The sequence below is a fragment of the Oryza brachyantha genome, chromosome 7, assembly GCF_000231095.2.
Source record: "Oryza brachyantha chromosome 7, ObraRS2, whole genome shotgun sequence".
Classification (NCBI taxonomy): Eukaryota; Viridiplantae; Streptophyta; class Magnoliopsida; order Poales; family Poaceae; genus Oryza; species Oryza brachyantha.
In genome coordinates this window covers 13,557,295-13,585,257 of record NC_023169.2, presented here as the reverse complement: position 1 = coordinate 13,585,257, position 27,963 = coordinate 13,557,295, and the positions used below count along the sequence as shown (strand labels likewise).

Genomic DNA, 27,963 nt, shown 5'->3' with positions numbered 1-27,963 from the left:
TTATTTTAATCCGTAGTGAAGGACGGGTATATAGTTTTATAGGAGGTTGTTTGTTCCTTTGATAATATATTTGATATTAAGTGCACGTATTCAATTGTTATCTCTAAGAAACGAAAATTTAAGCAGCTAAATACTGTAGTAACGGAATTTAAAAAACAAACTTTATACTGGCCAATTTTCATAACATAGTTATTGTACACTTCTTGACCTCATTTTCGTATATAGTCACATATCATACAACTATACAAGAACACACGCCTGTTTAATTTGCACCGTTATATATACCCTTAACTCCAGCACTATAAACTAAACCGTATATTTTGAGAACGTTTAATGTATTTGCAATATACTTAGAGGTATTAAGATAAGAAATGGATCATTATGGGAGGAGCAAGTACGGAATAAAATTACTATAACCGATGGCAGTTGAGTAATTAATTAAGTAAATTATGGGCATTTGATATCAAGCAAATACGTACTATTTCCCATGTAATTAGTGTTGTCAGGTAGAAAACAAACTAAATCTTTCATTCCATTGATCAGTCAATCGATTGAGTAAATCTTTTATGGAATTTACAAATCTCTTAGATTAATGTGGTAGGATTGTGTAGTTGGCACACATTAACTATTAGACAGTTCAGTTCTTATTTTATATAATGCTTGTATGTACTGGTATTATCAAGCGGATGCGATATGAGTGCGTGTGATCATGGTTAAGATTATGTTTGTCTTCTCGTTCGTCAACGAGTGAAAATTTACAAAGAGTTCATGCCTTTGGGGGATAATATGTAAATGATAAAATTGCACAAACATTTGATGATATTTTAACCACTCATGTTCCACAAATAAATTTATAAAAACTTGCAAAATAATATGATACCAAGGTTTCATATTCTTGAAATAAAATGTAAATCTTATAATAATCAAGTAAATAATGGATGATATTTTTAAACGATCATGGTCTTAGTACCAAATTGTAAATCTGAAATACACACAAATCTTCTTAATTTACCACGTATGCAGACAATGATAAAGTACAGGTGCGGTACCTCTGTACCTACTATTAAAATTAAAGACGATTATGCACTCTCCATCTACTAGCCAAATTATCAATTTACTCCTTCTACCTAAGTACCTTTATCAATACTTAAATACTCCCTCTATCCATAATAATGACATAACTATTTTTTTCTCGGTCCCATAATATAAGACGTATATGCAAGCATGTATTAATTAGCACAAATCTTTTCTCTAAATTTAATTTATTTTAAAATTTTCACCATCAAAACGTCCAACTATATTATATGCATGTATAAATATACATAGGTAATCTAAACGAGTAGGTGGTTATAAATCTTTCTTAGTTTTTAGATTAGTGGTTGTTATGTCTTATATTATGGGACGAAGGGATTAGCTTTTATGAACCCTTTTTATTATAGACCGTTAGATTTTTACCTTTTTTGAGTGCAAAACACAGTAAAAAGTTCTGGTATATATTTTCAAATATATTTCCGCTAGTCTACATAACTTTCAATCTTCTAGATATCAAGGAAAAAGAATGTGATGAACATAGAGTCACATACACATACTAGAATCTGCATTGTTTTGATCCTATCTGAACGGAGAAAGGAAAAGAAAAAATCTCAATATTCTAGACGGAACCGCTACGATTGTCATCACGTTATTGGGACTGGTAACTTGCAAGTAAATCCTCTTTGGTTTTTGCTCTTTTACTGTAAACGTCTTCGTCATATTACCTGACTTAAATCACTCGACACGTGTATTATTAAATAAAACGATATGCCTTTCCACCACACAAAAAAATGGAAACACTACTAAATGTTACTGCAAAACATAGTGTGCTGAATTCGTAAAACATAGTGGAGACATGCTTAAAAAAGAACAAAGGAAATACACCGGCGGCGCTTACCGCGCTGGATGTTACACGGATTGCAGCCGCAGTCAACGAAATGCCAAAAATCCAACGCCGGCCAGGTGCTAAAAGGAGACCCCAAAAAAACTACAATATCAACAGATAAAGAACAGGAAAAAACTACAAAAAGAATCTTCATTTTACTCGATTGATTACCGCTATATAATCAGGTCAGTCTCCGGTGCATTCTACAGACAGTATAATTTAATCAGCACCGTTAAATTATACTACCAACAATATTAGGTACAACAGAAAGCAGAAATTTGAAGATGTAATATCGTTCTTTTTAATGTGATCTTTATTGCCAAAAAATAAAATTAGAAAATACAACTAATCAATTAATTAATAGCAAAAAATATCATTTTTAATCCATATTTAATATTAGTTATACTAGTAGTATAATACTAACGGTAGAATGCGCCGAATAGAGGCCCATGATCGGAATGAATCCCGGCTGAAACAGACAGCAATATTACACTTCTCTTTAACTGCTCTGCATCGTTTGTTTAGTCTGCAACTGAAGTAACCGTGCAATCGCACTGCTGACCACATCTTTTTTTTTTTGCCACAATTAGTTTACCAGCAGTAAGCATGTCAACTGCTAGTTTCTCTCCTGCCGTCGTTTTTGTTTGCGCCTTTAACAATGTGAAGAACACTCCAAGCTTCGCAGCCCCTTCCCTTTCCTTTCCAAATTCCCCAGTTTTCTTCCACACCTCTTTTCAGCTTGGTCGCGTCGCGCCGCGCCTACTCGGCGAATTCGGCATCAGCTTAGCGCTACTAATCTTCTCGTTAATCTCAGGTTCATTCAAAACCATCACGCGCCGCACCACGCGTCTCAGCGCGCGCGCCCGCGCACACACGGGATCCGATATATTTCTCGCGCCAAGAAGCCTCGAGCTCTTTAGCTTCAGGCCTCTCTCTTCTCTTCCTCGTCACCGTCGTGGTCGTGTTTCGCTAAGGCGAGGTCGGTCGATCGGATGGCTCGCGCTGCCGCCATTGCTGCGCTCGCGTTGGTTTTGTTTCTGGGTGGGGGTGGGAGTGGGGGTGGGGACGGCGTCGACGCGGCGGCCTCGCTGTCGCAGGGGCAGTCGCTGCGCGGGAACGAGACGCTGCTGTCGGCGAGCGGCGCGTTCAAGGTGGGGTTCTTCAAGCCGGCCGGCGGCGACCACGGGAGGGTGTACCTCGGGGTGATGTACGCGCAGGCGAGGGAGCAGACCGTGATGTGGGTGGCCAACCGCGACGCGCCCGTGAGCGCAGCCTCGGCGTACTCCGCCACCCTGACGGCCTCCGGCGAGCTGCGGGTGATGGAGGGTGACCGCGTCGCGTGGCGGACGAACAGTAGCGGGGGCCTGGCCAACCACACGCTGACCATCGGCGACGACGGGGACCTCGTGATCGCCGGCAGCGACGGCGCCGGCAAGGAGCAGGTGTGGCGGAGCTTCGACCACCCGACGGACACCTTCGTCCCAGGCATGGAGATCGCGCTCCGCCAGAGCAACGGGTCCTCCATCAGCCGCACGCTGTACACGTCGTGGAGGAGCGACGGCGACCCGGCCACCGGCGACTTCACGCTCGGGCTTGACTCGTCGGCGCAGCTCTACATCTGGCGCAGCCAGGACGGCAAGAACTCCACCTACTGGAGGTCGGGGCAGTGGACGAACACCAACTTCGTCGGCATACCGTGGAGGTCGCTCTACGTCTACGGGTTCAAATTCATCGGCGACCCGCTGCTCGGCGGCGACATGTTCTTGACGTTCGTCCCGTTCAACTCGTCTCTCTACCGCTTCGTGCTCCGGCCAGACGGCGTCGAGACGTGCTACATGCTCCTCGACTCCGGCGACTGGGAGGTCGTCTGGTCGCAGCCGACCATCCCCTGCCACATGTACAACAAGTGCGGCGCCAACGCCGAGTGCGCCGCCGCCGACGACGGCCAGCCCATCTGCACCTGCTTGAAAGGTAACACAACTCCTCACGAATCAAACCCGCTGGTTTTGACTTTTCTCGCTCATTCCATTGACCCATAATCCTAACTTACATAACTTAATTTTGATCATAATGTCAATCAAAATCACTACAAACAAGTATAAACTCTCCGTTGAATGCTAGTAATCATAAATTGATATACTAACATCATAATCCACGTGTCATCGACACATCGATTTTATCAGGTTTCACGCCTAAATCGGAGGCTGAGTACAACAGCGGGAACTGGACGCAGGGGTGCGTGAGGAGCGCCCCGCTGACGTGCAGCGGCGGCGGGAACGTGACCGGCGGCGACGGGTTCGCCGTCGTGCAGGGCGTGAAGCTGCCGGACTTCGCCGTGTGGGGGTCGGTGGCCGGCGACGCCAACGCGTGCAAGAAGCTGTGCCTGGACAACTGCTCGTGCGGCGCGTACAGCTACAGCATCAACAGCTGCCTCACCTGGGGGCAGGAGCTGGTGGACGTCTACCATTTCCCCAGCAGCAGCGGGGTGCTCTACGAACTCTACGTCAAGGTCCCGTCTTCTCTGTTAGGTCAGAGTTTAATTTCGAAAATTTTTCTGGTATTTCATATTAATTTGTGGTTTGCAAAGTTTAGTTTTTTAAAATTTTTCATGAGTTCATGCAGACACATAACACACTTGGCACTCACATGTGCATGCTTTAAAATTGGAACACATAAATCTCGTTAGGAAATCCAAATGATTTTAACAACTGATAGATATACTAGATGCCAACTATTCGATGGGTTTAAGAAAGAAAGAAGGCACCGCTGCACATTTCGTTTTTTTTTTTACCTGCCGTGTAGAAAATTCAGAAATGAACAAAAACAGTGGAATCTTTTGGCATGTGGTCGAACTGATATGGCATTAGAAAAGGTAGCATCAATCCGGTACAGATGCGTGTGAGGTTGTTGGATCCTGATTAGGTAGATAAGCTCTTTTCTATGCAGTCCACGGAATTTAATTCACCGGGGTAGACTAGTAAAAGATGGTTGCCAATTTGGATCGGTGAACAACGACAGTGAATGGTGGGGTGAAATTAAAGTCTGAAACAACTAGCAACCATTTCACAATTAGCATATATCCCTTTATTCGCCCCCAAATATCTGCACACGCTGAATCTGTGGGTGATCATGATAAGCATTTCAGATGCTAATGTCACCCATCTGTAATGCATTATCTGAAAAAGAAAAATTCAGTAATGCATCGCCTGTCATTGTTACCCAGTGCAGTATGGGATACGAAAGGCACGTTGATTCGGAGGTCTGGGTAAAAATTTTCTGATGGTGACTTCTGGGATTTATGCAGTGCAGGCCGTTTGTTCCGGACGCTGACAGCTTCTGGAAAAGTACGGTGTGTGCCTTTTTTTTTTGATTTGGATTAAAGATTGTTCAGACAGTGACAGATCTTAATGGCTCTACATCAACTAGATTATTTCATATTGGGAAAAGAATACCTTCTTGCGGCTATCCGATGAAAACCTAACCTTTTTATATTCTTCAGTTGGCTTTATGGATAAAGATACATGAGGTAGCGGTTTCAGAAATTGTTTATTGCGATTAGCACACAGGGAACATGTGGGACAAATCATGTTTTGACCATGCAGGTCAATCTGTCTGACCACACATGGTGATCAACTGATCATTAGTTTATCATATGACCTCATGTATGTGAATGCACGAGAAATTTTGTCTGAAACGCACGCACAGTCTTCGGAAAGCAGAGCTTTGAAACTGACCGATTCTCTTCACCCTGTTTTCTTAACCGTTCTAATATCATCCTGAAGTCATTTACCTGACAGCCGCATATTTCTGACAAATTTCTCTGTTATGTTTGACCTCAGTTACAAGCTCCAAAAGTGGGCGATGGACAACAGTTATCGTCGTAGTCGTCGTCGTTGTGGCGATTGCATTAGTGGCATGCGTCCTTCTGATGTGGAAATGCAGGAGACGAATCAAAGGTGAGGGAGCAGCTCATGTCTGAAGCAGCATCGATCTTGCATTCAGTAGAATTTGAGATCAAAAATTTTGAAACAAATACGAGGGCCAACATTGACAAGCCGGTTCATATTATCGTTGCAGAGAAGCTCTGCATTGGCAGGAAAAAGATAGACTTGCCATTGCTGCGTCCTGGCAGGGATGCGAACAAGGATTTCTCAGGGCCAGCCCAATCCGAACACGAGAAACCCGACGATGGCAAGAACTGCGAGCTGCCGCTGTTCGCGTTCGAGGCCCTAGCGACGGCCACCGACAACTTCAGCAGCTCGAACAAGCTCGGAGAGGGAGGCTTCGGCCATGTCTACAAGGTGCTCGATCGATTACCAGCACGCACTAATTCATGCCTAAATGCATCAGTGATCAGTGTAGTAAGATGTATGCATTGGCTGGTTGGTTGGTTTCAGGGAAGGCTTCCTGGGGGAGAAGAGATCGCGGTGAAGAGGCTGTCCCGGAGCTCCGGGCAGGGGCTGGAGGAGTTCAAGAACGAGGTGATCCTGATCGCGAAGCTGCAGCACCGCAACCTGGTGAGGCTGCTGGGTTGCTGCATCCAGGGCGAGGAGAAGATCCTGGTGTACGAGTACATGCCCAACAAGAGCCTCGACGCCTTCCTCTTCGGTACGCGCATCATCGCCGTCGCCGTCATCGGAATCCATCGATCGGTTCCATTTTTCTGTTTCGTTTTCTCGCGAGACAGTGAGCTGATGAGAGTGTGATGGTGGCTGCTGCAATGTCAGATCCGGAGAGGAGAGGGCTCCTAGACTGGAGGACGAGGTTCCAGATCATCGAAGGGGTGGCGCGGGGGCTCCTCTACCTCCACCGCGACTCGAGGCTCCGCGTGGTGCACCGCGACCTCAAGGCCAGCAACATCCTCCTGGACCACGACATGAACCCCAAGATCTCCGACTTCGGCATGGCCAGGATCTTCGGCGGCGACCAGAACCAGGTCAACACCAACCGCGTCGTCGGCACGCTGTAAGCTCCTGAAACCAGCGCCAACCCGATGCACGGTCGTCGAAGCGGACCGACATCGCTGACATTTTCTTCCGACCATCGCGATCCGTGGACAGGGGTTACATGTCGCCGGAGTACGCCATGGAGGGGCTGTTCTCGGTGAGGTCGGACGTGTACAGCTTCGGCATCCTCATCCTGGAGATCATCACCGGGCAGAAGAACAGCAGCTTCCACCACATGGAGGGCTCCCTCAACATCGTCGGCTACGTAAGCTATCGCGCACACACCATTCCATCCACCCTCTGCGCTGCGCAGATTAACGCCGACGAGCTCAAGCTGCTGGTGGCGTGTTTGCAGGCGTGGCAGCTGTGGAACGGGGACAGAGGGGAGCAGCTGATCGACCCGGCGATCCGGGGGGCGTGCCCGGCGAAGGAGGCGCTCCGGTGCATCCACATGGCGCTGCTGTGCGTGCAGGACCACGCGCACGACCGGCCGGACGTCCCCTACGTGGTGCTCACGCTCGGCAGCGACGCCTCCGTGCTGCCCATGCCGCGGCCGCCGACGTTCACGCTGCAGTGCACGTCGTCGTCGTCGGGGAGGGACATGTACTGCTGCCGGGACAAGGAGGATGGCTCCCACTCCTCCAACGACCTCACCGTCACCATGCTCCAGGGCAGGTAGTGCGTACGCCGGATCGACGACCGAAGCCCTTTCGGCTGTACAAAACTGTACATATACACACGACACGACACGATCGAGGTCGAGGGAGATGCATGCGTGCGTGCGTGCGTGTTCATGTGTTTGGGTGGATTGATTTAACAGCTGGGGTGGTGGAGATCGGATTTTCTTCGATTGCTTTCTCTGTACATGGCGCAATTTTTTGCTACCGCCAGTTTCATCGATTGGCTCAAGGTTTGTTTAGTAAGTGGATCATTACTAGCTGCAAATGTGTCATGTGTGGCAGTGTGGGATATCTGCAAATCAGTGGGCTGCTTTGTGGAGGAATGGCCTGATTAAGATTCGGGCCCAGCAGCACGCGTTACTTCCCTAGGCCATATTTTGTAACAGGCCAAAATTTGTGGGCCACGGTGTGAATGGACAGGCCCTATTAATCAATCGGGCCTAGCACGCGTCTCGTGGTGCCCGCCAAAAAGCCCATGTGTTTTGCACATCTACCAGGCCACGTTTTAGCGCAACCAATGGTAGAGATCCAATATACGTTGGGCTTTCGTGAACCTACTCGTGGTGATGTCCTCGCTGAATGAAATTGGGTCAACAATTCCCGGCCCAGCTGTAAGAGAAGATGTTAAATTACCGCCCAAATGCTTCAGTATGTTATTAGGAATTTGCACCAAGATCCTTGCCTAGACTTGTTCTCCTCCAGCTTCCATGAGCTCATCCTCTTTATCTGGTGCAGGCAACAGGTTGCGGTTGGGGATGGGAAGAGGAGGATTTCCCTCGAGTCTAGAGTGATGTTTATGGGTGTTGGAGGACTTGCGGTAGAAGGTGGACATGTATAAACAACGATACTAGAGCCACGGGGATGAAAGAGAACCGGAAATCGGCTTTGGAGATGGGGCACTACCACACAGACCCTAATAGGTGCCGATTGAAAATGACCTATATTGTTGTTTTCCATCATTATAAAATAAACAACACCAATAATACATCTGCATTGGTGCCGGTTTTGTACTCGATATCAATAGGGATTATTGTGATTAAAAAAGGATAGAGCTAGCTCGAAAATCGAGCCAACCCGATGTTATTTACCATGATTTTGAAATATAAAAGTCTAATACAAATAACTTTGCATTGTACAAATGAAGGAGAAGAAGCGAAGCAGAAAACAATAGGGGAGGAAGACAATACACACCGTGGGCAAGGTGTTGGATGTGTAGGAGATGAGCATGCAGGTCTTGCCGATGGTGCTGTCCCTGACGATGACACACTATATGAACCTAGAGGTTCTCATCCTCACTGCTATTAATCGGACACAACAATTACCACCTCATCTCGCTGCTTTCTCTACCCACCAAACTCTCTCTCTCTCTGGAAAGTAACTAAGAAATAAATCAAAGGAGGAGAAGAACAAGAAGGCCTTGGGACAAGGTCGTACTAGATGAGGTGGTAGACACTGACGGTGGCGTGGGAGCCGAGCATGGCGGTAGCGAGGTTGTACCAGAAGAGGTGGTAGACCCCAAACGCTTGCGGCGGTGTTGCCGAGCTCGACACAGGTGAGGAACATGAGGAAGATGGCGAGCACGGAGGAGGTGGAGATGAGCAGGTCATTGGAGGGAGATGATTGTGTTGACTTCTCCTTCTCTACCTTGGGAACACCCCCATGTTAAGTAGTAACGGTTTCGATGCCATCACCCACAACCACTTCGATGCCCTACCACCTCCGTGCACTGAGTGCCATGAGCAAGGGAGAGAGTAGTGTTGACAATGAGCTCAGCTCAAGCTAGCTCAGATGTCCAAATTCGAGCTTGAGCCAAACATGGCCTAACCCTCAAGCATGCTAGGAAGCTTCGGCTCAGCTCAAATGGGTAGGAATGGCTTATATTTTGAGAGGTAGGGTGTGGTATCGAAGGAATGGAGAAAAAAGGGACAAGAGTTGATATGCTAGAGAAAGAGTTAACATGCTAGAGAAAAGAATAAGTATTCCGTGTCATTGCATTGCCTGAGCACTAGTTGATCTATTTGAGCTCGACTGAACGAGCCTTAGATTAAGCTTGAGCTCGATTCATTTTTGGTTCAAGCCAAGTTCGAACTGAGCCTATAATGAGTCGAGTTCGAGTAGCTCGCGAGTCTCGGCCTTTTTTGACAACCCTAGGAGAGAGCGAGAAAGGTGAGTGGGTAAAACGATTGACAAAATGAGACGACAGAAGGAGATAAGGATGAAGAGATATCAAAGTCTCACCTACGGATCCCTAGCTAAGCTTAACCTCAGTTTCCTATGGTATTGTTTTGTTAAAAAAAAACATCACCTATATATTACAGATGTTGGTGTTAAAAAACAGACACCAGTATTATAGGTATTAGTTTTTCTCTAGAACCAGTATATATAACTATCTAATGGTTTTCAGTTCTCCATTATTTGATTCTCAAGAGGCAAAAAACAAATAGCTGCTGGTTTTTAAGGAGCTGACACCTATATAACCACTACCTATTATGTATTTTATAGTAGTAGTGGGGTTTCGAAAGAGCTACTAAAGATAGGAAAGACGACTATGCGGATGCACTAGCCACCTCTAAAATTGGGGAGGAGGATAGGTGGAGAGGCGGAGGAAGAGAGCTCGCACGACCTCACCGCTGGCAAGGCCCGAAGGGGCGAGGGGGAGGCAGCAGCGACGTTGAGCAAATGAGCGATGCGTCGGGAGGACAAGGTGATCAAGTTTCAAGATGGGACACAGGATAAGTTAATTTACTGTAGCATCATGAATCTCAAAGATCTTAGGACATCTTGAAGTCATTGAAATGAGTATGGATGCTTCATGTAAACTTTACAAAGACAGTCCCTACTATGATAGAGGTATACATGCATTAATATGCGTGTACATGAACAACATGAACGTACCATGTATAAACTATCAATCAACCAATCAACGTATAGGCATTGTTTATCTTTTGGGTTACACGAAGAATAAACGAAATAATTTATTAACGATTCATAATAATTATAAGTAAAACTTTTAAATATGTAAATTTTACCTAGAAATAAAAATTTAAAAATAAACTACGATGATAAACCTTAAAATCAACCGTGATTTAAATTTTAGCTTATATACAAGTATAAACATGAACGAAAAATAAAACTCGTACTAGCTTGTAGTAATAGCATGCAGGCATGTATATATCGTTCAATGATTCAACGACATATGCACGTCCAATTCGAGCCTTTCCATGGCCGCCGCCGGCAAGCACATCGGCACGGCGATCACATCCTCGCCGCTCGCATTCTTCGCCGTCAAGTGAAACGTCGCCAGCGTCACCGCCGCTGGCCCGCCGTACAATCCCTCCCCCCACCCGAAGTCGACGCCCTCGAACCCAGCCCTCGTCACGTCAGACACGAGGTACGTCCTCGCCGCGCGCCCGAACCGCGGCCGCCCGCGCTGCGCCATCAGGTCGGCCACCGACTGCACGTAGCCGTCCGACGCCGCCCTGGCCTTCGCGTCGGCGACCATGGCGACCACTTCTCCGAGCGGGCTCTCGCGGAGCCGCCCGGCCGTGCACGCTGCCACCGCGAAGGCGAACGCGTTGCCGTAGAACCCCGCCGGCAGCGGCGGGCTGCGGCCGCGCGCGTTCACCACGAACATGACGCGCACCTCGTCGTCGTCGGCGTACTCCAGCGCGGCCGCCCGGCGCTGCCAGAGGAAAGCGGCGAGCATGTCGAAGCGGGAGATCCGCACGCCGGCGCCGGCGACGGCGCCGGCTGGGGCGGCGACGAGCTCTCGCAGTGCAGACATCTCCTTCGCCCCGAAGAAGAACGCGCGCTGCACGAGCGGCTCATTGTTGACAAGCTTGTCGTGGTTCCCGCCGGCCGCCGTCTCGTCGTACTCAGGGTGCCGGTGCGTGACCACCGGTGGCGACCGCGCCATGAGCAGCTCCCTCGCCCACACCGGCGCCACGGTCGGCGCGGGCATGCCCCTCGACATCTCGCCAATCGCTCGCAGGAGTTGCACCGCACCGGCCGCGTCGGCTATGTTGTGGCACATCTGCAGGCCGAACACGAACCCACCGCACCTGAGTCGTGTCACCTATCATTGTTGCAAACATTTCACAAACATGAGTGAACACTGTGCACACACAGCAACATGTTACGAGCTGACATAGTAATATGGTGTAGCTGTGACGTGCAGTATCGCCTGCACGACGCATGCACGCATACACTCACCTGAACGAAGAGCAGCGGGCGGCCGACGACGGTGGCGCAGTTGCCGTCGGGCTCGCACAGGAGCTCCTGGTAGCACGGGAACGGCGGGCACAGCACGTCGCCGAAGTCGGAGAGGGAGACGTCGGCGTCGGCCTCGACGAACACCACGCCGTCGCCGGTGCACTCGACCACCAGCTTCCTCTCCGGCTGCACCTCACGGATCCGGCCGGCGACGGGGTAGTAGTGCACGAGCGCGTCGGCGAGGCCTCTCCTCACGACCTCGGCGGGGTCGGCTGCCCCGGCACCGGCACCGCCACCGCGGAAGAAGTGGAGGCCCGACCGGTAGAACCGGAGGCCGTCCTGGCTGTCGATGTCGGACAGCGGCCGGAGCTCCCGCGGCGTCGCCCTCGACGGCGCGACCAGCTCCGGCGCGGACCGCGTCACGATGAAGGCGAGGGTGGCGGCCGCCATTCGTACACCTTGCACGTAACGTGGGTGCAGTTTGGTTCTTGCTGCTGTTAGGCGTCTCGCTTGCTCGGCGTTTTATAGGGGAGTTTGCATGAGTGGACATCGCCATCTCTGAGCAGTCAGATTCATTTGCTGCCACTAATCCTTCAAAGCTGTGTGCGGACCATCCACCGTTACGTAAAACGTAGTAAGTGCGATCTTGAACTCGGACTCGAAACAAAATGCGATAGAGATGCCAAAAACGCGTACTCTCGAGTAGTGGGCTAGTCGTTGCAAATGTCCAAATTGTTCGCTCGGTTCCAAAATAGTTCGATCATTTTATATTATAGGAATTTATGGTATCGTATGAATTTATTCGTAAATTAATATATATGTTTTACATATGTTATATATTTATTAGCACTATATGAATATATATAGGTCCAAAGGACCTTATAATATAAAAAAGAGAGAGCAGACATATTTATATCACTTTTGCTATTGTTTGACTTTTTGTTTTTCTATCAAACACGCGCGCAATGCATAGGAGCTAGGAGAAGGGCGTGCATGAGCTTTTTTTAGTTGCATGCACACCTTCAAATTATCATTCAATAGCAATAACCGGATTTGATTGATAGAATTAAAATTTTTAAACATTTGATCACTAGGCGAACCCTATTTATATAATTTAAATTTTATTCCATAATAAATATTTTTATTACTTTAAAATACTACTTAATTCATCAATTATTTAATATTTATTTTTCGGTCATCTTGCCCCTACCATCTTGCTAGCTCCTTCATTCTATATTTATTGAGATACAATTTTTTTACCTTAAACTATACTTAAACAACAACATTTATATTTTTAAAGAAGTGAATACCATGGAACATTGATGAAATCCTACATGATGCAAAGTCAAAAAGTTTTTCATCGCAGTGGATCCGATCAAAATGTGTGGATGGCCACCGCCATGGACGCATGGAACTTTCTGGCGTTGAATTAATCCGCGGAGAGAACAGTCACTTTGAATTTATTACAGTCAGAGACTGAGTCAGATCAGTCAACGTTGACTTGACTCTAAGTTGGTCCCACCAGTTTACTTCGACTCTTCCGCGGAATTTGTCTGCATGCCTACCTGGGCCACTGATCGGGCCGAGCAGGTGACGTTATCGGCCGCGTCACGCTCTTATACCAAAGTATAAGAGCCCAAAGTTTTCTTACTAGTACTACGTAGGAGGAGCCGGCACAACGGCCTTTATACCAAGGTACCCCAGATCATCTTTTAAAATCAGATAATAGCCCGCGATTTGCTGTAGTATATACGGATGAGCGCATGTTAAATATGTTAAATTAATATTAAATATATTTATTGCAAGGAACATGGATGAATGCAGGTTAAATAAGTTGAAATAAGGATTGAATATACATTGAAATACTATAAAAATAGGAAAGAGGACGATGATTGGACATTGCTACATATAATTTTTAGAACAATAATTTGGTAGCTTGATTACATGAACTTTAAATATAATACTTACTAATAGGTTATGACATATATATCATGATTGCGTGTTGAGTTTACATAGCATGTTTGTATTAGTTTTAAATATAATAGTTGCTAATAAATGATGTCATTTATGTTTAAATGTTGAGCTGTTACAGCCAGTGGGTAAGAACCATGCATCAACAATAGGCACAACATGTGCTCTAAAAATTATGCGTTGTGTGCTAAGATGTTGTTTGAGCCTTTTTATTTTTGTGATGGGCATTTGATATAAAACTACTTTTATATATACATTTAATCATTTATTTTATTAAAAAATAATATTCGTATCGCTTATTTTGTTATGACTATTTTATATTTTTATCATTAAATAAATTAAAGCACGTTTCACTCCTATTTTTTATATTTCTTAAAAAGTTAAACAAAATGAATGGTAAAACATATACTAAAAAGTTGATGACATAAATATAAAAAATGGCAAAATCTGTACCATTTGAAATGATCAACACTATTCTATCGAATCTTACTGTCTGCTTTGACGACTGGTAAGAATTAGGCAGAGAAACCTGTTCTAGGTATAGCACATGGGTTACTGAACGATTTGGAAGTCTCACCTACCGATTTTTTCTGAGAAATAATATTATTTTAATAGAAAATCATAAAATTAGAGGGCATCCGCGGAAAATCGTAAAATTAGAGCCCTGTCGAACTGCCATAATTTGACAAACCTCCTATCGGTCAGCAGTCGACGGGAGGAGATCTGAGGGTTACGAGTTCTACAGGGCCTGTCGAACAGGGGCAATTCGACAGGCCCTCAACGGGAGTTTGTCGAATAGGAGCCCTCATCGACAGGGTCACGAGAGAGGCCTGTCAAACAACCAATGTTCGACAAGGGCCCTATCGTCCGACAACAGTTCGACAGGCCATGTAGCGCCAGGAGGTGGTGGGTCCTATCGAACGGTGGGTGTTCGATAGGGGTGGGTGTTCGATAGGGGACCCTTGAAACAACAGAAGTTTGATAGGTCCCAATCAAACACCCATCATTCGACAGGGCGCTAAACTTACGATTTTTCTAGGATGTGCTCTACTTTTATGATTTTCTATTAAAATAATATTATTTCTAAAAAAATCCTCGCCTACCGCTACCAGAGTAGACTCATATGCAAAGTCACACACCGCCACACCGGTTTAGTTTACCTAGCTCAAAAATCTTCGTCTGATGCCGTAAGGCCTCTTCCAGCATTAGAAAAATGAACACCTTTTTTGTGTCATAAGTCGCCGTTGCGTCTACAAAGAAAGACGCTGCCTCTCCTTGAGTCACATCATTATTGGCGTAATCTAACGCCACAATAGTATCTCCGACAAGAGGCCAATATGATTTTTAAAAATTAAATTTTAATATTAAAGGATAAAAATAAACTTCAACAGCTGTCCTAAAATTTTAGCACCCCAAATATCAGTGTATTTTTACCTAAATTTTGGTCTTGTCATGTGACTCCCAATCTCACGTTTTTGCGCAATTTTTCGCTACCGCCATTTTTTCATTCCGTCCACGCGCGAGAGAACAGATCCATCGTCGCCATCTCTCCATCCATCCACCATCGTCGTCCCTCCCCTCTCTCCCACAGCTGGTCGCCGGTGCCGCCCCATCCACCAGCCGGTCGCCGGCGCCTCCTCCTCCCCCTACAACCACCGCCGGCCCCCTAAAATTATCTTTTGATCTAATATATATTTTTGAATTCTGAATGAGTTGTCAGTCTTATTATGTTTGACTCGTGCATATGCTAGAATGGTTGTTGCATAGGGCCACAATGATGAATTGGCATATTTAAAGTTTTTGGAACTATATTTTTAGGCACCTCTTGGAGATGGGGATGTTTTTTAAGCCCAAAATTTATTGGCTAGCCCCTAATCCATGATTTTTAGGACCATATTTTTAGACACCTATTGGAGATGCTCTAAGAAGAAAGCATTGTTGAACATGTACATGCACTCCTCCTTTCAATTCCATAACTTCTATAGGATTAAGGTTAAACTTTTAAAACTTTGATTATTGATAACTTTTAAAATATTTAGTTTGAAAGACACGTAAAAAATATGGTCTTAAAATGTCCATTAATAAAAGTAAAAAAACATTGAACTTTTGAACATCCTAATATAAAACTATAATTAAAAATAGATTTTAAGACTGTATCGTTGTTCAAAGTGATAGAGATTGTCGAACTAGAGTAAAGTAAGTACTGTCTAACACTGGACATAAAAAATACGCCATCCCCTTTCCGAACAGTGATGTTGTACGTACGACTGGAGTCGTACCACCGTTGTATGATAACGGTACTCGCCCCGTCCGTGCCATGAGTCCTCCGTCCATGTTAGTGCGGCAGTGCAGGGTGGGATGCTTGATCGTACATGGATTGTAGAGCCGAATGCAAAAGTATTTTCCCTTTCCGAAAAGACAGCAATGCAAACACCAGTGTGAATATGCGATGGTACGATACCAAGTTCAGAATACCGGTTTGGTAGTATTACAAGGAACTGGCAGGTTAACCGATTTTGCATGATAAAACCTCAAAAGTTGCCATTTCAATTTTTGACAGATAATCGGTAAGTAATCAGCAACCGACCAAAATAATTCTAAATTTAAATTGAAAACACATCCTTTTAGTAAAATCTACGTCTTTTAATCGAAAAGCTTTTCTATCGTCCTTAAAAAATATTTTAAGGTACCATATTTTTTACGTAAAAATTTAGTATCTTAGAATACGATGTAATTTTACGCTAAAATTTTTAGAATCTCAAAGTATTTATCAAGGAGACGATAAAAAAGCCCTTCATCCAATGGCCGATCGCTGGCTCCAGGTCGGCCATCTTCCGGTCCACCTGGTTTTGGAACCATCCTGCTCAGTGGTCAGTTCTTGGATGCGACAGAGGCGAATGCAAGAACATTCCATTGGAATTTGGATGAGCAGGTGAGTGTTCAATTTGCACAAGTATTCAGCTAAAACAAGGTGCTGTTTAAACATTTTCTAGCCCGTCTTGGTAGGAGCTGGGTAGTGTAGCTCGTGGTGTTTTCCGGCGCCACACCATGCACACGGTCGTGACGACGACCATGGCTGCTGCGATGCGGTGGCCATTAGCTCTCCTTCTCCCTCTTCTCCTGCTCTTCCTTTTCTTCTCCCCTGCCGCCTCCGCGAGTGACACCATTCTTGCCAACTCCTCCCTCTCCGATGGCCAGACTCTTGTTTCGGCCGGTGGGGTCTTCGTGCTCGGGTTCTTCACCCCGCCAGGCTCGACGGAGAGGTTCTTGGGGATATGGTACAAGGATATTGATCCGATGACCGTGGTGTGGGTCGCTAACCGGGAGGCTCCGGTGAGTGGCACGGCTGGGAGCTTGGCTGTCAATGGTGCTGGCGGCGGTGGTGGTGGTCTGGTGCTCGGTGATGGGGCTGGGCGGGTGGTGTGGTCGTCGGCGCCGTCGAATGTAAGTGGGGGTAATAATCCGGTGGCGAAGCTCATGGACAGCGGCAACTTCGTGCTCGTCGGCGGCGGCGCCGCCGGTGAGGTTCTGTGGCAGAGCTTCGACTACCCGTCCGACACTCTGCTCCCCGGCATGAAGTTTGGGTGGGACCTGACCACCGGGCTCGACCGGTACCTGACGACGTGGAGGAGCGCCGGCGACCCGTCGCCGGGCGACTACACGTTCAAGATCGACACCCGCGGCGCGCCGGAGGGGTTCATCCGGCGCAACGGCACGGCGCCGGAGTACCGGAACGGGCCGTGGAACGGGCTGCAGTTCAGCGGCGAGCCGGAGATGGAGCCCAACAACACCAGCTTCCGCTTCGAGTTCGTCGCCAACCGGACCGACGTCTACTACACCTTCGTCGGCGCGGACGGCGGCGACAACGGCGGCGTCCTCTCGAGGTTGGTGCTGAACCAGTCGAGCGCGCAGCGGTACGTGTGGGTGCCGCAGGCCGGGTGGAGCCTCTACTGGTCGCTGCCGCGCGACCAGTGCGACCAGTACGCGCACTGCGGCGCCTACGGCGTCTGCGACGTCGCCGCCCCGTCGATGTGCGGCTGCCCGGCCGGGTTCGTGCCGGCGTCGCCGAGGAACTGGGCGCTCAGGGACAACTCCGCCGGGTGCGCGCGCGCGACGCGGCTGAACTGCACCGGCGACGGGTTCCTGCTGCTGGGCGGCGTCAAGCTGCCGGACACCACCAACGCGACGGTGGACGCGGCCATCACCGTCGGCCAGTGCAGGCAGAGGTGCCAGGCGAACTGCTCGTGCGTGGCGTACTCTGCTTCCGACGTCAGGGGAGGCGGCAGCGGCTGCATCATCTGGAGCTCGCCGCTTATAGACATCAGGAGATTCTCCTATGGCGGGGAGGATCTGTTCATCCGTCTCGCGGCGTCCGATTTGCGTATGATTCTTCCTCTCATCAATGCTCAATCTGTCTGATATCATGAAATCCGTTCCAAAATCTAAGCATTTTCACGTGCTTTTCGAAATATATATAGACAAAGTGGTATATTTTTTTGAAAGTTCTTTTATTTTTGAAAGTTAGACAAAGTGGTATTCAAATGTATTTTGGAAAACATGCAAGAACTTTTATATTTTCAAACGGGTGGAGTAGTTCTGACCATGTTTTTATCCTTTCTTCTTTTTTTTTTTAAAAAAAAAGGGAAGTTTTAAGGGTGTTGATAGATATATTCAGTTGTCGTCAGAAGTAAAGCTTGGACATGAGAGTTGTTTGTTTTTTAACAGAATATCAGATATATTTTCTCATGTCTACATGATTTAATTTGCATGGATTTATTAGCTGTACAATAATATTGGAAAGATTCTGCAGTCTTCAGTATAATACAACCAGTTTGTCCTAGTAGAGACTGAATCAACTGCTTGGATTCGTCTCAAGACGGAATGAAATAGTTGAATTGTCACTTTTAGTCTTTCTGTAGAGAAAAAAAGAAAATTCAATTATGTTGTTCTATCTGATACTGTGTGGCTGCAATTTGCTCATAAGAAATGGTTCATTAACCTGAAGCGACTGTCCTCTACCTAAATCAAGGACATGTAGACCTTTTGTTTAGCAGTTGTTGCTTTCGTGGATAAGCACCTAAGATTGCTAGTTGTCACATTCATTTTGGATGTTCTTCTTAATTTTACATAGATCATCCTTTCCATTATTTTTGGTGTTGGAAATCAAGTTTGGCTGAACGAACCTTTCAGTGGTGTACTTGAAAGCATTGTCAGCACTCATAATTCATTGATAATTATTAAAGAAAGGGAACTACTAAATCAATGGGCTACTTGGGTTCAAAGCAAAATCTTCAGTCAATCTTCTAGTTGTTTCTGTAGTGCAAACTTCATCTAGAATTTAAGCAGATTTTTTTTTGAAAAAAGATAAAGTTTGTAGCACAACTAATTTGACTTGCTGACGCTTCCAAGATTACTCTGACAGCAACCAATGGGGATGATTCCAGCAGGAAAAACACAGTAGTACTTGCTGTTGTCCTAAGCCTATCTGGTGTTCTTCTTCTGGCGTTGGCTGCATTCTTCATCTGGGGCAAGTTCTTCAAAAGAAGAGGTTATACCAACTCCAAAGTCTTTCTTCTTTTGTCTTCTTCTGACAGGAGAAATGAACATTATTCAGTTAATCCATGTGCTAACCTGAATACTGTACACCTGCAACCCAGGGAGATTTCAGAGTACTCAGAGGCTCACCTCATTTGAGTCCAGCAACCATTTGAACCCAGTCCAAGACAGGAAAATGGAGGAAGAAACCAGCCACAGCAATGACCTAAATGTCACTCTCTTTGACATCAACACAATAGCCTTCTCCACTGACAATTTCGCAAGCTCGGCTAAGCTCGGCGAAGGTGGTTTCGGCGCTGTCTACAAGGTAAACAAATCAAAGGCAAACAATGCCCATTTCTGATGTCACATATTAGTGGTTTTGATTGGGAATCTGAGAACAAATTTTTGCACGCTGTGGGATTCATCAGGGAGAACTAGATGGAGGGCAGACGGTGGCAGTGAAGAGACTGTCGAAATTCTCGACGCAGGGGCTGGACGAGTTCAAGAACGAGGTCATGCTCATTGCCAGACTCCAGCATGTGAATCTTGTCAGACTTCTCGGCTGCTGCATCGACGGCGAGGAGAGGATGCTTGTCTACGAGTACATGGAAAACAAGAGCCTCGACAACTTCATCTTCGGTACGACACTAAGATAATTGACTGCCCATTTTTGGCACGATTATAACTGCTTTGAATTACTCTTTCTGGTCATAAATATTCAATTTTTTAGGACAAAGTTCAGTCGCAATCTGATAAGTTTACAATATTTTCAACACAAAACTATGTAGTACCATTTATTTCGTTTTGAAATAAGGCAATTTTGTTTTTCTCCTATTTCAGTCTCTAATACTAATTTTACTCCTCTTTTTTAGGATTTTTATTTTCACCCTTATTTTCTCTCTTTGGATGGAGGATACTGATGGTGTTAAATCAATCGTTAAAGTACCATTTTACTCTTTGTCGGGAATTTCATTTTTATCCTTGCATTTTTAAGAGTTCTTTTATTAATGTATATATACTGTTGTGATTTAAACGGATGACAAACCGCAAATGATAAAAATATAGGGATAAAAATAAAATTCCTGACAAATGGTAAAATGGTACTTTAATAACTGTTAGTATCATCCATCCAAAAGAGGGATAAACTGTGAATCGAGTTTAAAAAAGCAGGGGTAAAAAAGAAAGCCCTAAAAAATAGAGGTAAAATCAGTATTAGAGATCAAAATAGGGTTAAAAACGAAATTGTTCCTTTTGAAATTGATTGAGCTCAAGGTTTTATTGAGTAATTTACAAGGGAAGTTGGTCCATGGATTGTTTGAGCAGACAAGGCCCAATCAGCTCAGCTGAATTGGTCGAAGCGATTCGACATCATACTCGGCATCGCACGGGGCCTCCTGTACCTGCACCAGGACTCCCGGTTCAAGATCATCCACAGGGATCTCAAGGCTGGAAACATCCTGCTCGACCGAGACATGAACCCTAAGATCTCCGACTTCGGCGTCGCGAGGATCTTCGGCGACGACACGGACTCGCACACAAGAAAAGTCGTCGGGACATAGTGAGCACCACGACCCTGCAGGTCTTTGATGTTCTTCAATGGTGACACAATCCATGGCGATTGACGGACGCTGACGCTTGCTTTGTCGCAGCGGGTACATGTCGCCGGAGTACGCGATGGACGGCGTGTTCTCGGTGAAGTCCGACGTGTTCAGCTTCGGGGTGCTGGTGCTGGAGATCGTCAGCGGCAGGAAGAACCGGGGGATGTACAGCGGCGGCGAGCAGGCGAGCCTCCTCAGCCACGTAAGCGATCAAGAACTCAGCATGCATGCATTTCAGTGAAGCTAGCAGCTAGCTAGCTTAGCTTTGCTCAAGAACTGATCACCACGCACGCAGGCGTGGAGGCTGTGGAGGGAGGGCAGCGCGCTGGCGCTGCTGGACGAGGCGGTGGCCGGCGGCGGGGGCGGCGGCTCGTACAGCGGGTCGGAGGTGCTGCGGTGTGTGCAGGTGGGGCTCCTATGCGTGCAGGAGCGGCCGGAGGAGCGGCCGCACATGGCGGCGGCGTTCATGATGCTGGGCAACCTGAGCGCCGTGGTCCCGCAGCCGAGGCACCCGGGCTTCTGCGGTGACCGCCGCGGCTCCACCTCCACCGACGGCGAGTGGTCCTCCACCTGCACCGTCAACGACGTCACCGTCACCATCGTCGAAGGCCGGTGACGATCGACACCAGCCAGCTCGGCTGCACTGAAATTTGTAGATCGAGCAAAGATGTACGAGGGGTGTTAAGATGGGGCTAAATTTTTTAGCCCTATGTCACATCGGATGTTTGGACACTTATTATAAATATTAAACATAGATTGATTATAAAACTAATTAAGAAATGAGAGCTGATTTGCGTGACAAATTTTTTAAGCATAATTAATCTATAATTAGAACATGTTTACTGTAGCATCACATAGGCTAATCATTGATTAATTAGGCTCAATAGATTCGTCTCGCAAATTAGTCTAAGATTATGGATGAGTTTTATTACTAGTCTACGTTTACTGTTTATAATAATTGTCCAAACATTCGATCGGACAAGGGACTAAAGTTTAGTCCCTTGTCCCAAACACCCTCTAAATCACGTTGCGGCATAAGCACCATCCTGTATGATCGATTTTTTTCTTTTTTGGGGGTCAACACGTAGAAGATTTGCACGTCGATGTATAAAAAGAAAGGAAACACTGAATGATGTACGATATGATGCTCCAAGGCTCCAAACAAGCAGGTGCTAAACTGCATATATAAGAATGCACTTTAGGGGTACATCCTCAATTTTGAAAACTCTGGAATATTTCATCCCGAAATAGTTTTAAATTTGGAAAAATTCCGCTACATCTGCCCGGACAGGGGCATGTTTCCTAGCATAAGCTATCCTGAAAATAAGCTAGTGCAGCATTAGACAAGTGTATACAGGATATCACTGTTGGAGTTAATTTGCTTATAGCATTTGTTTTTGCTTATACTTATAACCCAAATTAATATTTAATTTTGGAAGAAATTTTGATGTTTTTTCAACATAGTTTAATTTACAATATTTGTTTCTGGAACGGTATAAACATGTACGTAAAAATTTTATCCATAAATTATTTTTATTAATTAATATGTTGTTGTGCCTATACTTGGTACTCTCTTTAATTTTGTATTTCACACTGTTGATTTTTTATGTAAGCCGGAGACATCAAATAGAAAAAGTAGAGGGAGTATAACAGAAACGATGAGCTTCTAGGATTGGCATTTCGTGTACATAAATTAATTAAAGGGTCTAATATTGTATGTTACTTATTTCAAAATAGAATGCTACGTACGAATGACACTCGATACTTATCATTATCAGATTTACATCTCGTTTGTATCATCTAATAACTATTGGTACCAGATATAATAATATTTGTATATGGCCTGCTATTATATGGTATCCTGTTTTAAACCGAATTATTCTTATGAGATACCAAATATGATACCTCACTGGAAACGATATATCTAATGAGATAGCACTGGTTAGCATATACGTCTCGAGGTTACCGGTGAGGTATCGTATTTGGTTAACGCCTAGCTATATAGGGTCTCAAATTAAAGAAAAAACAACGGGAGGTCTATAAGCAAAACGACATAGAAACGTTAACCATGCACAACCTCAAGATCCTATATGCTAACCTGTGCGACCTCATCAGATCTGTCGATACTGCTGAGGTATCTGGTTAATGTTAACGTCTGAAGTATGAGAAAATATAGCCAGGCGTCCTTTAAAAATAAAGAATTTCACAGTAATATTGTAAAAGCATACTTGAAATAACATTTCGCAACAAATTAGCTTCCCGCAGCAACAGGAAAGTTTCTCCATACAGTCTAGGCGGAGCCTAAAAGATATTACCAGCTCAACGTTTCTGTTACCGCTATCTAGAACCAATCAATTTCTCTATTTATACCCTTCTACACTTTCTTCCAAAGGCAAGTTGAATTCGACATCAATATCCGGGTGATCATCAATAATTCTGCGTATTTTATGGCTTGTCCTCTTGTTGAGGGACTTTACATCCTTTGATACTTTTATGTAAAGCTTCTTCAGGATTGGCACATGGCACTTGAGCAGCAGGTTGATGAATTTCAGATGATGAACGTCTCCACGGAACCCCAATATTTCTACCTCTTTCAGTGAATCCAGCTGAATTTTGTCAGTTTTGCAGCTATCCGGCAAAGAGCAGGGACAGCCCTCAATGCAGCTTTTGTTCCCCTTAAACTGAAACCAGTGTAAAGTACATGTTCAGAGACATAAGCTATACCGTTTCAAGTTAATTTTGCTTTGTCACCTCTAGCTTTCTGAAACTAAAATAAGGAGATAACAACTTGTATATGTAGGTGAAGGACATGTTCAAATGTAAACCATAAACTTGATATTTATCATGGTCTGATGGGTACGAACCGTGAGTTGCTAAACAATTAACCAAGAAACAAGCAAATGTTTTTCAATCAACCTAACATGCACGCATAACTGTAGAATTATCTGAGGTCAATTTCCAAGAGCATATAGTGTGGTCTTGACAAAAAATTTGGGTGTATTCTTCTTCATTAAAAAAGTACCCACTCCGTTTTTTAATAGGTAACACCATTCTTTTTATTATGATGTTTGAGTACCTGTCTATCAAAAAAATTGTGCTTCATCTGTCTTATACTATAAGATGTTTTAGCTATATCTAGATTTATGTAGTTAGAAAAATACCTCTAGGTACCAAAATTTACAATTAAAATTTTGGTACCTTAAGGTACCAAATTTTATACTAAAAAATATGATAGCTCCCGATGCTTTGATGTTTTCTCAAAGATGACAAAATTGCTTATATTATTTATATATATGTCTAGACTTATTAGCATCTATATAAATTTAGGTAGTGGTCTTACATTGTGAAACAGATGCGGTAAATATATGAAAAAAACAATATAAGTTTATTTAAACAAAGTCACACTAAAATGAAGTATACTTTTATTTTTAATTAAGACAAATTGTCTGTTGAAAATAAGCGTCGTTATGTATTAAAAAAGAGGGAGTAATTAAACGTACCATCCGAGGCAGATGGATCATAAGCTTTCTTACACCAGCTGATCTGTTGAGGAGATGAAACGCTGCTGATGTAAAGGAGTGCCGTCTCGTCGTCATGTGCAGATCCAAAACCTCACACCTTGCAAAGAAGATCGTAGCATCCAAAAACATCCGGTACCCTTGGGTTCCCTGCCAACAAACACACAGGTATTTATGATTAAGACGTGCATGATTTGAGTAGATATAATAAGATATTTCAGCTGTAATTAAGAAAATGGAGTGAAATACTCTGTCTGATATAAATGTTGGACTTCAGGACAATACTTGATTAAATAACTTCTGAAATATTCAATATTTAGTTTAAATACAAGAAAAGGGTATACATAGATTTGGCTAAATATACTACCACCAGATTGTATAAACTTATATGAATACATTGCATTTGTGCTGCCTTTTATTACCTAGTTTTAATTTGCATCGCCCTTAAACTTATCTTTTTACTTTGGACCAGAGCTAAGTTTCCTATTTCATGATTTGGACCACACATCTCTATTTTCTAGCCATGTGTAGCCTCTCCACAAAAAATATATGGATGTATATAAATGGAAAGTTCACTGGTATACTAGGGTTGATGCATTTGAGTTCATCGATATGTACTAAAAAGTTATCTTGGGTGATTCAAATCCCAAAAATCATAAAATAATTCGGTCCAAAGTGAAAAAATATTTAAGGGTGGTGCAAGATAAAACTTAGTTAATGAAAAATGGTATAAAGTACAACATACTCAATTTATGTTAATATAGATTAAAGTTGATGACTGAAGTTTTACACTCCTATGTTTTCTCTTTTCCTTATTCTTATAAACTAAAATTTAAATTTTAACCTTAAATTTAGAGTTTAATTTGAAGTTTTTTCACCAAAATTTATTTTATAACTAAAGTCTTAGATCATTAAGAATACATATATACTTTTTATACATAAATTATTTTTCATTTTAAATATGTCGTTTGGTTTTTTAATTAAAACCCCACACAATCGCCCCTTAGAAGTTGGGCGCCAAGGGGAGTGAATTAATACATATGCATACTCCTTGAATTTCTGAAAGTGCGTTCATTCAGACATCGATACAGGTTTCAGAATGTAACTTTGTTAATTAGCTTGTGCTGTATTTGTAATACATTATAATGTTAAATTAAATACAATCTGAGACAAATCGATCTGCAAACATGATGAAAAGAACCAATCTAACATCTATAGACTTCTTCATGGTGTCAGAGGCAAACGTGAATCTTATCTTATATATGACACTATTGAATTTTAAGACGTATATCTACATATCCGTGTCATTTAAAGCTTTTGTGCATATATCTAAAAATGTAAGTAGCGCGGAAAAAATCTTTATGATAATAAAACTGAAGTAATCAAGGAGCTCACCGGTGCAATTCCAAAGCTAAGCACGAGCTCGTCGACGATGTGGAAGCGCCGCATCAGCGCCGCCGTAGGCACGTCGAATACCGCAAGCCTCTGCAGGCGGCGGCCAGCCTCGAGGAAGAGGTGGCGTTGCGCGTCGAAGGCCCCGTGCCAATCGACGGCCTCGAGCATCGGGGCGGCGATGCTGGCTTCTGGGACGCCGTCGCCGCGGGCCTCGAGTGCTGCCCGGAAGCACCGGAGCCTCGGGGCGGCGACCTCCAGCCGGGCGACGCCGTGGACGAAGAAGTCCAGCCGCTCCAGCGAGCCGGAGCGTATGGAGACATCGTCGTCGGCGGCGGTGCGGAGCATGACGCCGCGCACCTTGAGCCGCTGGAGACGCGGGCACCGCGACGACGAGAGCACGTCCTCGAAGCCGCCGCCTTCCAGGAAGGCGCCGGTGATGGTCAGGGCGGTCAGCGCCGCGAACGAGCCGACCGGCGGGAGGCGGAGGCTGTTCTGGCCGTGGATGCTGATGCTCGTCGCCCTCTCGCAGACGGGCAGATCGACCGAACAGTAGTACCTCGGGAAGTTGAGGGTAAGGCTGCCGGCGACGCGCCACGCCGCGAACTCCAGCCACCCCGCGACGGCGGAGCGGGGCGGATATGGGCAACCAAGGGAGATGGCGAGGCGGTTCACCGTCGGCGCGGAGTAGGCGGCGAGCGCGGCCTCGATGGCGTCCGGCCTGCCGTGCTGACACTCCCACGTGAAGGAGAGGGAAGGGAGGCGGGTCCAGACGTCGCGCCACCGCCGGGAGAGGACGCTGGTGCGCGCGGCGGCGGCGGTGGACGGGAGCCGGATGAGGATGCTTTGGATGAGCTCTTCCGGGAGGTCGCTGATGCGGTCGACGTCATCGTCGCCGCCGTCGCCGGCGCCGCCGCCATTGCTAGAATTACGCATATGCTGCTGCGTCTGCGTGCACACGTGACACGTCACGAGTTAGATTTCCTCTTTGCTTTCTTTTCGGATATTTAGCGCTGTTTGTTTACAGGGCTAAAGTTTAGCACAACACCCAGTTAAATCGAATGTTTGGACACTTACCATTATAAATAGTAAATATAGTCTATAAATAAAACTCATACATAATCTTGGACTAATTTGTGAGACGAATTTAATGAGCCTAATTAATTCATGATTAGCCTATGTGATGTTACAGTAAACATTTGCTAATTATGGATTAATAAGGCTCAAAAAATTCATCTCGCGGATTAGCTCTTATTTATAAAATTAGTTTTTTATTATTCTATATTTAATACTTCAAATTAGTGTCAAACATCCGATATGACATGGGGCTAAAAATTTAGCTCCATCTAATAGGCTTTGGTGTTTAGCGTTAGCGGGATCTATTAATTATTCGGCCCAGCAGCGAATTAGATGATGCTACGAGAGTCGTAAACGGAGACGTACAAGTTCTTTAGGGGTTATGATTCGGATTTCGGAGGAATTTGTTCCACCACTAAACCAACAAAGAAACTAATAATTTAAAAAATAATCCCAATGAGTCGATCGTTGCAAAATTAGCTCTTGTACATAGACCGGCGTTCTTTATCCATTGTTTTTCACGCGCACACTTCCCGAACGGTTAAACGGTATATTTTTTGCGAAAATTTTCTTTAGGAAAGTTACTTTAAAAATCATATTAATCTATTTTATTTTTTATAATTAATAATTAATTAAGAGTTTTTTCCTATCCTTGAGGAGCTATCATGAGATACCACTTTTTTCTATGTAAAATTTAGTACATTCTAATACCTAAGGTATCAAGAGGTATAAACAGTGGTACCTCTTGGTATCTATTTAACGATGATAAAATTACTTATTAATTAATCATATATATATTACTAAGTTTTTCGCGTTGGATAAGAAAAAGTTGAACGTGACCAAAGTATGATTACAGAAATTCTTCCGTGAATCAAACTTATGATGGGTCAAAGATAAAAAGCAGCCGTGTGTTTGTCTCGCTGCCCATTTGAATCAAAGGATTTGTGCAGAAATGTTTTATAATTCAAATCTTATAGAAACTTTTTATTTTTCTCTGTAGCCATTTGAAGAAAAACGGAGTTTTTTAAAAAATCTTATGAAATTCCTAAGGAATAGCACGACGTTGGTAGATTTTAGACCAAGGTTAGTAAGAGCTTCAACCTCTTAGAAAAA

At 44.8% G+C, this 27,963-nt stretch overlaps 4 protein-coding genes across 5 annotated transcripts; 2 read left to right on the top strand and 2 right to left on the bottom strand.

Moving 5' to 3' along the window:
* Nucleotides 1-2,744: 2,744 nt before the first annotated feature.
* On the top strand, nt 2,745-7,932 carry LOC102720342 (G-type lectin S-receptor-like serine/threonine-protein kinase B120). Its single transcript, XM_006657754.3, has 8 exons — nt 2,745-3,889; nt 4,102-4,446; nt 5,758-5,874; nt 5,996-6,219; nt 6,316-6,526; nt 6,646-6,883; nt 6,979-7,129; nt 7,220-7,932. The coding sequence occupies exons 1-8, from the start codon at nt 2,911-2,913 to the stop codon at nt 7,541-7,543; spliced, it is 2,589 nt and encodes an 862-aa protein (XP_006657817.2). The 5' UTR covers nt 2,745-2,910; the 3' UTR covers nt 7,544-7,932.
* A 2,751-nt stretch (nt 7,933-10,683) lies between these two features.
* Nucleotides 10,684-12,206, bottom strand: LOC102720062 (benzyl alcohol O-benzoyltransferase-like). Its single transcript, XM_006657753.3, has 2 exons — nt 11,757-12,206; nt 10,684-11,619 (listed from the first exon to the last, which is right to left on the bottom strand). The coding sequence occupies exons 1-2, from the start codon at nt 12,204-12,206 to the stop codon at nt 10,723-10,725; spliced, it is 1,347 nt and encodes a 448-aa protein (XP_006657816.2). The 3' UTR covers nt 10,684-10,722.
* Nucleotides 12,207-16,610: 4,404 nt separating this feature from the next.
* LOC102712462 (receptor-like serine/threonine-protein kinase SD1-8) lies at nt 16,611-21,627 on the top strand. Of its 2 annotated transcripts, XM_015839304.2 has the most exons (8): nt 16,611-16,659; nt 16,734-18,108; nt 19,150-19,275; nt 19,385-19,590; nt 19,694-19,904; nt 20,589-20,823; nt 20,915-21,065; nt 21,159-21,627. In XM_015839304.2, exons 2-8 carry the CDS (start codon nt 16,776-16,778, stop codon nt 21,477-21,479), a joined length of 2,583 nt encoding a protein of 860 aa, XP_015694790.2. In that variant the 5' UTR covers nt 16,611-16,659; nt 16,734-16,775; the 3' UTR covers nt 21,480-21,627. The 2 variants fall into 2 exon arrangements, with proteins under 2 accessions (XP_015694790.2, XP_015694791.1); XM_015839305.2 differs by lacking the exon at nt 21,159-21,627 and having other exon boundaries at nt 16,651-18,108; nt 20,589-20,844; nt 20,915-21,003.
* A 1,596-nt stretch (nt 21,628-23,223) lies between these two features.
* LOC102712189 (putative F-box/LRR-repeat protein At3g28410) lies at nt 23,224-26,709 on the bottom strand. Its single transcript, XM_040526320.1, has 3 exons — nt 25,777-26,709; nt 24,364-24,531; nt 23,224-23,544 (listed from the first exon to the last, which is right to left on the bottom strand). Exons 1-3 carry the CDS (start codon nt 26,707-26,709, stop codon nt 23,224-23,226), a joined length of 1,422 nt encoding a protein of 473 aa, XP_040382254.1.
* Between the last annotated feature and the right edge of the window lie 1,254 nt (nt 26,710-27,963).

Coding starts and splice junctions, on each gene's coding strand:
- LOC102720062 (XM_006657753.3), bottom strand. CDS start 12,206: ATGGCGGCCGCCACCCTCGCCTTCATCGTGACGCGGTCCGCGCCGGAG. Junction 11,620..11,756: donor GCCCGCTGCTCTTCGTTCAG/GTGAGTGTATGC, acceptor CAACAATGATAG/GTGACACGACTCAGGTGCGG.
- LOC102712462 (XM_015839304.2), top strand. CDS start 16,776: ATGCACACGGTCGTGACGACGACCATGGCTGCTGCGATGCGGTGGCCA. Junction 19,591..19,693: donor GTTTCGGCGCTGTCTACAAG/GTAAACAAATCA, acceptor GGGATTCATCAG/GGAGAACTAGATGGAGGGCA. Junction 19,905..20,588: donor CCTCGACAACTTCATCTTCG/GTACGACACTAA, acceptor TTGTTTGAGCAG/ACAAGGCCCAATCAGCTCAG.
- LOC102720342 (XM_006657754.3), top strand. CDS start 2,911: ATGGCTCGCGCTGCCGCCATTGCTGCGCTCGCGTTGGTTTTGTTTCTG. Junction 5,875..5,995: donor ATGCAGGAGACGAATCAAAG/GTGAGGGAGCAG, acceptor TTATCGTTGCAG/AGAAGCTCTGCATTGGCAGG. Junction 7,130..7,219: donor CCCTCAACATCGTCGGCTAC/GTAAGCTATCGC, acceptor GCGTGTTTGCAG/GCGTGGCAGCTGTGGAACGG.
- LOC102712189 (XM_040526320.1), bottom strand. CDS start 26,709: ATGCGTAATTCTAGCAATGGCGGCGGCGCCGGCGACGGCGGCGACGAT. Junction 24,532..25,776: donor TTAGCTTTGGAATTGCACCG/GTGAGCTCCTTG, acceptor GTTTGTTGGCAG/GGAACCCAAGGGTACCGGAT. Junction 23,545..24,363: donor TGATCCATCTGCCTCGGATG/GTACGTTTAATT, acceptor CACTGGTTTCAG/TTTAAGGGGAACAAAAGCTG.